At 33.6% G+C, this 10,177-nt stretch overlaps 1 protein-coding gene across 2 annotated transcripts; it reads left to right on the top strand.

The window, feature by feature from the left end:
* The first annotated feature begins 862 nt into the window (after positions 1 to 862).
* On the top strand, positions 863 to 10,177 carry LOC114310675 (ubiquitin-conjugating enzyme E2 7). Of its 2 annotated transcripts, XM_082917481.1 has the most exons (6): positions 863 to 1,334; positions 1,429 to 1,531; positions 3,162 to 3,259; positions 3,345 to 3,445; positions 3,733 to 3,810; positions 9,579 to 10,177. In XM_082917481.1, the coding sequence occupies exons 1-6, from the start codon at positions 1,292 to 1,294 to the stop codon at positions 9,654 to 9,656; spliced, it is 501 nt and encodes a 166-aa protein (XP_082773607.1). In that variant the 5' UTR covers positions 863 to 1,291; the 3' UTR covers positions 9,657 to 10,177. The 2 variants fall into 2 exon arrangements, with proteins under 2 accessions (XP_082773607.1, XP_082773608.1); XM_082917482.1 differs by lacking the exon at positions 3,733 to 3,810 and having other exon boundaries at positions 903 to 1,334.

Genomic DNA, 10,177 nt, shown 5'->3' with positions numbered 1-10,177 from the left:
CACTTTTGGCTGCTACCTCCAGTTGCGGTGTCAACTTGTCGTTGACAACAGACAACCTATTTTTCAGCAACAACGAAGTGAAATTTTACTGACGTAGCACAATAGAACTGTCTGCGACTCACCAATAGAGTGAAATGTCTCACAGTAAAATTTGGCTTAAATAAATTTCACTAAGTGAAATTTTACTCTCACGATGAAATTGAACTATTTTGACAAAAAAAAGGAAATACAAAAATAATAGAAAGGCATAAAGGAAGAATAGAAATATCAAAGATTGGAGTATGGTTACGAATGGTGGTGACTCATTTCAGATCTAGACAAGATAGTGATGGATCTGGAAATGACGACGGCAAATCTAGAAGAAACAACTACGAATTTGTATCTGTAAAATACAACTCGGTCAGATATAGACTGCGGTTGCAAATGGTGGTGATTTATTAGATCTAGACGATGGTTGTAAACGGCAGTAGCAGTGTCAACAAATTTAGAAGCAACGACAATGAGTTTGAAAGTGGCAACGACGAAAAGATAATTGTAGTGTAAAGAGAGAGACAAAAAAAGACACTGAAATAGATGAGAGACCTACAAAAAAAATATAGAATTATTATAAATTTGTTATAATTTGAAAGCATTTTTAATAATTTATTTCAATATTTTTATTAAAATTCTGTTTTAAACAATTTCTATTTAAAAAAAAATGGTGAATTTGGTTTTACAAAAATTAACTTTGTTTTACTGGGAAGGATAAGGAAGGAAAGGAAGAAAACAGTTGATTTTAAATGAGTTTGTATATTTGACAGTTGCCAAAAATGGTGCTAAATTTGACAACAAATTTAACAATTGTCAAATTTGACAGTTACTATGCCATTAAAAAAGTTATTTTTATCCGAGCTACCATACTATATGACTTTGATAACTATTTTAGCAATGGATTGAAGTTGCGCTAACCTGCAATTTCTTTATAAGTAGAGAAATCAATTCCTAATTTTCACTTCAAACAAAAGGAAATTATTTTTCTCTGCAATTATTAATTTTTATTTTCTCGCCAAATCCCTCAATCCAAACTACCAAACCAAATATATCTGTGTGCGCAATCAAGTTTAGTCCACATAGAGAGGCCAGGCCAAATTCGCAAACTTCTCTCTCCGCATTTTGTGGTCGCATAGCTTTCAATTCTCTCTCTCGCGCAAGCAGTTTAGTCCACATAGAGAGGCCAGGCCAAATTCACAAACTTCTCTCACCTCATTTTGTGATCGCATAGCTTTCAATTCTCTCTCTCTCTCTCTCTCTCATGGCCACACAAGGAAGCCTCCTCCTTCAGAAACAACTCAAAGGTACTGCTCAGTTTCTCTGTTTTTTCTCATATAGTCGCGTCTCTGTTTGTGTGTGTGTGTGTGTGTGTTTGATTAGTCGTTAATTGGCTTGCAGATCTCTGTAAGCACCCTGTCGATGGATTCTCAGCTGGTTTGGTTGACGAGAGAAACATCTTTGAATGGAGCGTCACCATAATTGGACCGCCCGAGACTCTTTAGTATGCATTCCCAATCATACCCACCTCAATGATTGCGTTTTTATTGGATTTGATTGTGTTCTAGGGTCTGTTTCACGTGTGCTTGATGATAGTTGAGTGATTTTATGTGATCTGGGTTGATATAATGGTCATGCTCTGTTTTTAATTGGTTTTGCAGCTTTTGGCCTTTTCAAATGTGTTTGAATTGGTTGATTTATTGGGGGCAATTGTAGATTGTTGTTGATCTAATATGGTTGTTTTTGGGATTTTACCCCAATTATGAGTGCTTTTGCTATTAGGGTTAGAAATTTGTCCAAAAGTGGTGCCACTTATCTATTTTATTTGTTTTTTTCTAACACAAAAAGCTTTCTATTTTATTTGTTTGATTGCCAATTTTGTAGGTTATTTATTTATTTATTTATTTATTTTTACTGTGCATGTCCAATTTTAATCAGTTCAGTTACCTTTGGTACTTTGCTCGAATATGTTCTGGGCCTTGTCTGTGTGTTGCCTGAATGTGTTCTAGGGTCTGTTTCATATGTGGTTGATGATAATTTGGGTGATTTTGCTTGTTATGATGTGATCTAGGGTTTGATATAATGACCATGCTTGCTAGGTTTATAATTGGTTTTGCAGCTTTTTGCTTTTTCACGTGTTTGAATTGGTTGATTTGTTGGGCAATTGTAGATTGTTGTTGATCTAGTATGGTTGTTTTTTGAGTTTTTGCCCCAATCACAAGTGGGTATGATCTTAAAATATGAGTTTTTTGCTATTAGCGTTAGAAATTTGATTTTGATTTTCAATTTTGTAAATTTTTTGTTGTTGTTGTTTGACTGTGTATTTCCAATTTTTATCAGTTAAGTGTTTTTCACCATGAGTTGTTTAGGAGTACCCCACTTATTTGTTGTTTTGGAAGTTGGTACTTTGCTTGAATTTGTTTTGGGCTTGTGTGTGCATATGCATGATTGTGTCCTAGTGTCACTTTCATATGTGGTTGATGATAATGGGTGCTTCCGTTTGATATGATGTGATCTAGGGTCAATATAATGGTCATGCCCTGTTTATAATTGGTTTTGCAGCTTTTTGCTTTTTCATGTGTTTGAAAATTGTTTGATTTGTTGGGCAATTGTAGATTGTTGTTGATGTGATTTGGTTTTTTAGGTTTACCCCAATTTTGAGTGGGTATGATCATAAAATTTGTGTTTTTGCTATTAGGATTAGAAATTGTCCAAAAGTATTTTCTATGTTATTTGTTTGATTTCCAATTTTGTATTTTGTTGTACTTTTTCGTTTGACTCTGCATGTCCAATTTTTATCAGTTCAATTGGTATTCATCATTAGTTGTGTAGGAGTACCCCACCTATTTGTTGGTTTGCAAGTTGGTACTTCGCTCAAACTTGTTTTGGGGCTTGTGTGTGTATTGCATGATTTTGTTTGCATCATGAACTCAGTGGTTAATTCTTCTCTATGCCATGGAAGTAATTTCTTCTAGTTGTAGTATGACAGCTCATATTTGGCATAGGGTATCTCCCTTTAAATTTCTGGCTGTAATCAAATTTTGAGTTGCCCACTCAATTGAAATTCTGTTAAATACCTTTAGGATGAACTGTTTCTTGACCTTTTCTTGCACTTACAAATTACCTAATGGCAGTGATGGAGGATATTTCAATGCCATCATGAGTTTTCCATCTAATTACCCAAATAGCCCACCAACGGTGAAGTTTATTTCAAAGATTTGGCATCCCAATGGTTAGTCACTGTTTACTATTGCATGTTTTTCATTACAGACATTAGAATGCGGTTTGAAACTGATTTTGATTGCTGAACAATACAGTTTATACTGATGGGCTGGTTTGCATATCAATTCTCCATCCTCCTGGTGAGGACCCGAATGGCTATGAGCTTGCAAGTGAACGCTGGTCGCCTGTACATACTGTATGTCAGAATATGTTATATTGTGTTCCCTCTTTCCGGATCTAAAAAAATCTATATATAAAAAAAGAAGTTTAGTGTGTGTCGGACACATGTTGCGTCGGTGCCTGACATGGATGCACTATTGTGCTTCTTATTATGATGTTTTAGTATTGTCAGTGTGCTCACACTGCACACTCACAAACACGTGTGTGTATATCTATAGAGTGAGGCAGAGAGAGAGGTTTTCTTTGCCCTTTATATTTTATGACTATATTAGAAGTTTAACTACTTTTGAAATGATGTAATAGGTTGAAAGTATAGTTTTGAGTATCATTTCAATGCTTTCCAGTCCAAATGATGAATCTCCAGCAAACATAGAAGCAGCGGTAAGTGTCTTTTGGTTGTATTCAGATTTTCCATTTTTTTTTTTAACCTTTCCCTTTTTTCTTTCTCTTTTTTCAAAGTCAGTTATTACCCTTTCTTTATCTTATAATATATATATACTAGCAGATGACGTGTGCATAAAGACACTCCAACGCAATTTTGACTAACTAAAATGACATTCCCTAACCGTAATGCAAATTAAAGAACAAACATATAAAATTCCTATTTTGATTATGAAAAAAAAAATTAAAAACTAACATAAAGAAATTTGACAAAAATGACACAATAAAGAGCGTAAAAAATTCTTGCCACCATGTAGCCTATTAATGTTTTCCACACCTCATATCCAATTAAATATCCAATGAATGAATCCTATAATGTAGGGGGGAAATGCTTTTCCATCAAATATCCTTCTCCCACAATTAACCAAAGGTTAGACACTTTATATATCTCTTACTAATCATCAACCAAAATCGAAGGAAAACCCTGATTTTAATTTAAAATCACATATGAAATACACACAAAACATTGTCATCATCATTCATCATTATTATTATTATGCATGAAACTTCTTATTATTGTCATGAGACTAATATCACAAAAGTTCTAAATCCAAACCTTACCCGTGTAAACCAAGAAGTTCTCAGTGAAACATCGACTCCTTGAAACTATCTAAATTTGAGTTTATTTCTTAACACAAAACATTATTATTAGTGCTTATCAAAAAGCAAATATATCAACAGTAGCATACTTATTCAAGTGGAAGTTTCTATGTTAAAATAGACAATCTAATGCTTCCAAAACAGAGCCATCAAAGACCCAACACTCATCAAAGACCAAATAAGTAACAGATCAAAACATAATAGCTTTGTGAAAAAATTTATGAGTAATCAAAGAGATGGAATAAAGAGAAAAATGTGTGAGAATTTCATACCTTTGATAATATCAAAAACTCATAAATTGATGATGTGCAGCAAAAGAATCAACACAACACCACATGAAAATGGCAAAAAATTAAAAGAACTAATGCTTGAATTTAATAATTATAGGAAGAAAGGAAGAGCAACTATAGAACAAATTTAATCAAAAAACTTAACCATGAAGTCAAAAGTTGTCTACCATGGTTATATCAAAAACCTGAAAATCAATGATCAAGAACAATGAATTCTAACAACAAAAAAATTGCTTCAATGACACCAAATGGATCCCCAATTGTTACCTTCATTTGAGTAATCATTGTGCAACCCTCATGTAAACAAACAAACTTATCATATTCTAACATCATTTTATCTATACCTCCCAACTCACATTACCATGGGAAGAGTGCATAATTATTCGACATCATATTGTTAACAAATTTAATATTACAATTTACAACCACTAATTATTTTCCAATGGCATATAAATGTTTATTATTTTCTTATTGTGGGTGACTGTAAATGGAGAACCCAATAGAAAACTACAAATTATTAACAAATCTAGAATGAATCCACTAATAAACCCAAAAGGAGAAAAATTCACCTTTGCCCAAAAGACCTGTTACGCATTTTCAAATCTAAAAATTATCATTCCCTTTTGGAGACCATAAAAAAAATAAAAATAAATTGTAATAAGTTTTAAAAAATAAACAACAATGAAGTATTTAAAGATAAGAACCCATCAACAAAATCTGATTATATCACCTATAAGCAGTTAATCAGACAAAACCCTTTTATAACTACTATCTTTTTCAATAAAAATATTTATGTTCAAATTAAGCAAAAAGAGATGGGATGTATCATGTAATTGTTATTTCTTCAAGGGCAAGATAACAAAACTTAAAAGCCTAAATAATTTATCCTAAATGGGGGATGAGATGAGCAAACCCACTATTCAAAAGTCTGTCACAATAAATCACCACTTTTTTTAGCAATTCTAAGAATCATTTAATCTGATTCAAAATTTATGTTCTACAACACAGAGAAGAAAAATGAAATAAGAAAAGATATAAAGAACACTTAATTAAATAAGTAATAAATTTCAAATCAAGCACTCTATTCGAAATAACATGCCATTAATGCTTCTTCAAGCTTTTCCCCTTCTAATTAAGCATAAAGTCCATTATTTCATACAATTAAACACTTTTATGTTATCTAAAATCATTTAAAAAAATTATGAAACCATATTCTGAATTTTTGAAATCATATTCAGAAATCTAGGGCTTTTCTAAAATCATATTGAATTTTTGGGTATAACTAGGGCTTTGATTTCTCTTTGTACAACCCAAATCAAGGCTTAATGTGGAAAGAGATGAACAAACAAACACACACTTTAAGTTACCTTTTACTGAATCAAAAAAAAAATTCTGAAATCATATTCTGATTTCAAAAATTGAGGGCTTTTCTGAAATCATATTTTGATATTTTGGGGTATAACTCCCAGTCCCAGATATAAATCTAGGGTTTTGATTTCTTTTTGTACAACCCAAATCAGGGATTAATGTGAAAAATTGAGAAACAAACAACAAAACGTGGAAAGAGACAAACCTAGTGATAGGTGGTGAGCTTTCATCGCTTATTATGTTCTTTGCGGAGAGAGTGAAAGCTCGGGTCTGAAAGAGAGAGAGGGTGAGTGTGTGTGTGTGTGTGTGTGAGAGAGAGAGAGAGAGAGAGAGAGAGAGAGAGAGAGAGAACGGCTGTAAAAGTAAAGGGAGAGGGGTTGAGAGAAGAATATGGACAGATGAGGAGGTGGAAAAATGATAGTATGAAATGAGATAGAAAAGGAAATGGGCGGGATCTAAAACATTGGAAAAATGGTCTCAGCCATTCAAGGTTTATTCAAAACAATCCCAGCCATTCTAACCAATTATAAGAAACGCACATTTTCAAACACCTTTATGTTTTATTATATAGATATATAATTACATTACTGCATCAACAATGAATGTCTGGATTTCCTTAATCTTTTTGTTGCATGCTATAGTATTTTGATATCTGTTTTGTTAAGGTTTACAGGTGACATGCATATAACTTGGACTACGGGGTTGTTTGAGGTGTCCTAAATAAGTGTACTTTTTGTCTTTTTGGACTAAGAAATTGAGGAAAAAAATATGGATGTTTGGGTTAACTTTTTGACTTTTTATGGAAAAATGTGTATTAAAAAATTGTATAAATTAGTGTGTAGAGGAAAATTAGGATTGGGAGTTGTGCAGCCGTAATTTTTGACTTTTGGTAAATAGTGATAACTTTTTAACTTTTTGAGTAACTTTTTGGCTTTTTGGCAACTTGCCAAACTTATTGTGCTCTGTTCTTTTCTCTTATTTTTTGGTCAGAAAATGTATTTGCACAAGTGATAAGTGTATTTGCAATAAACAATTGTGTTTTATGTGCCCTATAGTGTGTTTGGTTAACTAGATCTGTATATAGGTAAAGCTCAAACTTAATCTGTTTACATGGGTTGATAATTTGCTCACCCATGACCAAATCTCCCATGCTCAAAATGGCAAGTTCATCAAGTCTTTTGGTGGTTTCAAACCTGTGGTTTGGGCTGGTAGAGTGGGTGGGGAAATTTTTTTCCAAAAAAGGTACACAATGGGAGAAAAAAAATCAGTTTACATACATACAACTTATAATTATTCTTTCGCTATTTCAATAAAATTTTATTATCAATTCTGAATCCCAACACCAATCAAAGGAAAGAAAATAGGGGAAATTACTATTCAGAGGGTATTTTCAAAAATTATTACAAAATAATGAAAATATTATGATTTTAATTATTAATATTTATAATGTTTTATCATGTTTTTGTAATTTTTTTTTTTTTCTGTAACCCTCTAACATGTAATTGTCCCAAGAAAATACTAACAAATCTAAGAAAAAAGGCCACAGTGAGGGGGTAGTGAGAGAAGTGGGAAATGGGGAAATACAAAGTGAATTAAGATCTTTATATATATATACCACGAATATGACAAAGGTAGGATCCGACCAAACCTTCAGTAGGCTTCATAGCTTCAAGGCATCATCATCCCATTCCAGAAGGAAAAGATGCATGGTGGGCTTGGTTTGGGGTACACTAAATAATACAAAAGTCAAAAAGTCACTATCCTATTTAAGTCACATCATCTTATTTAAATCACACCACCTCTCTAACACATCACATCAAACCCAATCCAAACCCAACCCATATAAGCCAATAAGTCAAAAAGTGCACTTTTTTAGAACATTCCAAACCAACCTATATATCTCTGAATTGAGGATCTGATACAAATAGCGCAACAAAAGCACTCAAATCCATTATCAAAATGTAGGTGGTCTAACAACGTAACTCAGTTTGAAAAGTGGTTTCATAGATGAGAACCAAAAGAGAATTGATCTAAGGAAAAAGGAGGCCACGGAGTTTCAGGATGAGAAGTGATAGGGGTGGTCGTTGGAGGTGGAGGAAGGATTGGGTTGTTGGGGCTGGGAGTTTGGGGGCTGCACATGGATTACAGAGGAAGAGGGGAGAGATGGGAATGAGGGTAGTATGTTAGATTAAGGTTAAGTTGGGGAGTGTGGATTGGGTGGAGGCTTCACCAAATTTGAATTCATTCTAAGAAGCATGGATATGGACAAAGATACGAACACAAGTACGGATATGGAAAAACAATTTTAAAAAAATTAAGATACAAGCACGGCAGGATGTAATATATATTTATATTTGTTATGTATATGATATAATTTTATGGCACAAAGAAATAAGAGCCATCAATAGATATATATGGGTATATTTTATGATTTTTTCTACTTTCCCCTGCATTGTGTGTTATGTATTTTACTTGACTCCAAATCAACTTTTTAAAATTATTATTTAAAAAAACCTACAGAAGTTTCTTGAGGTGTGTTTAAACACAAGACATGTATGTTCATGAAGTGTCCTGAAAAAAAATAGTTATTAAAATTTTTTACACGCCACATGGTGTGTCCAACATGTGAACGTGTACGCAGCGTGTCAATGTCTAATATGTGTCGGACACTAACATGACACCCATTTTGGAGTGTCTGTGCTTTCTAGGATATATATAAAGGTATATTGGGGTTTCATGTCAGTTTATTGGCGTGTTGGATGGTTTAAAATTGTATGTGAAACCAATTCGCCAAATTAAGCATGAAACCCACCCAACCCGCACCACCTATGCTCCCAAACCTCATGGGTTGGTACTGATCGGGACAGGGCGGGGTGGCATGTTGGGCGGTTTTTGGCACACCACTAGTTTACAGGAAACCACCACAAGGAGGGTCAATGATTTTTAACTCTTCAAACCCTAACGTGAAGTAACATAGTGCATATCCCTTGTAGGACATGGATGCAACACTATTAAAACAAATGCTGCTGAGTAGTGAGTGTCAACACATGACTGAATAGTGGATGGTTGGGTTGGGAAGAACTGTTGAATCTGGAACCTTTGCATTACCCTTCTTTCAGTTGAATAATCATGCTGGTATATATTAAAACAATGCAAAGCAGTTTGTTAGTAACATAGTGTGCTTTGCTAAAGAGAATGTCTTATTTCTCCTCTGTTTTACTAGTTCTTTTTTTTTTTTTCCTAAAATAAATAAATTGGTATAAACATACTTCTGTAATTGTGTTCTATTTGAATGTTCAATTTTTGAACTTCGAATCCTTATTGGATTCATCTATCAACTTTGGCACATTTCTTTCAATTTTAAGAAGGGCATTGGTACCCAACTGGAAAGTTGTGTTGGAAGAGAATTATTATATGAGCGATTTTTTGTTTGCTTTATGTAAATTGCAGAAGGAATGGCGAGAGAGGAGGGATGACTTCAAGAAAAAAGTTAGCTGCTGTGTGAGACGGACACAAGAAATGTTCTGATATGCTTCCATCTTCTCGTGGGTATCGGGGAGTGTCTATTTATTGTGTGGGAGGACTGGTTCAACATGTGTTTATTGATTCATAATAGAATCCCGGTTGAAGCTCTTGCACCCAGTGTTTTTTTTTTGTTACATCAAGCTTTTCTCATATAACACATTTCTGTATTCAGGGGCCTTTGTATAAGAGTTCATTGCCACCTCTTGTTGTTCTCCTATATACTTAGGTAGTTCTTTGTGGCTTGTTCTCTCTCTCTCTCTCTCTCTCTCTCTCTCTCTCTCTCTTCTTTACTGCTCCCGTCTTTTTCTTTTGTCTTTTTCTTTTTTTTCAATTATTACTTGAATCTGTGTTTGTTTGGTTAAGCTGTTAAGGTATGTACAGATTGTTCATGTGGCTGGAATTGTTTTTGATTGGATTAGGCTTCTCCCATGTCTAACTAAGATTGAATTCTACAGAAGTTGTATTCTGGATTACATATATTGTGCAATGATAAATGTTTTAAGTCCTGTTTGGACGTTTCTTTA

This window comes from Camellia sinensis, chromosome 3 (assembly GCF_055761805.1).
Source record: "Camellia sinensis isolate YWXY chromosome 3, ASM5576180v1, whole genome shotgun sequence".
Taxonomy (NCBI): Eukaryota; Viridiplantae; Streptophyta; class Magnoliopsida; order Ericales; family Theaceae; genus Camellia; species Camellia sinensis.
This window is presented reverse-complemented; position numbering and strand designations above follow the sequence as displayed.

Bases quoted from the DNA above. Each gene is read 5' to 3' on its own strand.
- LOC114310675 (XM_082917481.1), top strand. From the start codon at position 1,292: ATGGCCACACAAGGAAGCCTCCTCCTTCAGAAACAACTCAAAG. The intron at 1,335-1,428 runs GTACTGCTCAGT...ATTGGCTTGCAG, and splicing joins CCTTCAGAAACAACTCAAAG to ATCTCTGTAAGCACCCTGTC. The intron at 3,811-9,578 runs GTAAGTGTCTTT...TGTAAATTGCAG, and splicing joins CAGCAAACATAGAAGCAGCG to AAGGAATGGCGAGAGAGGAG.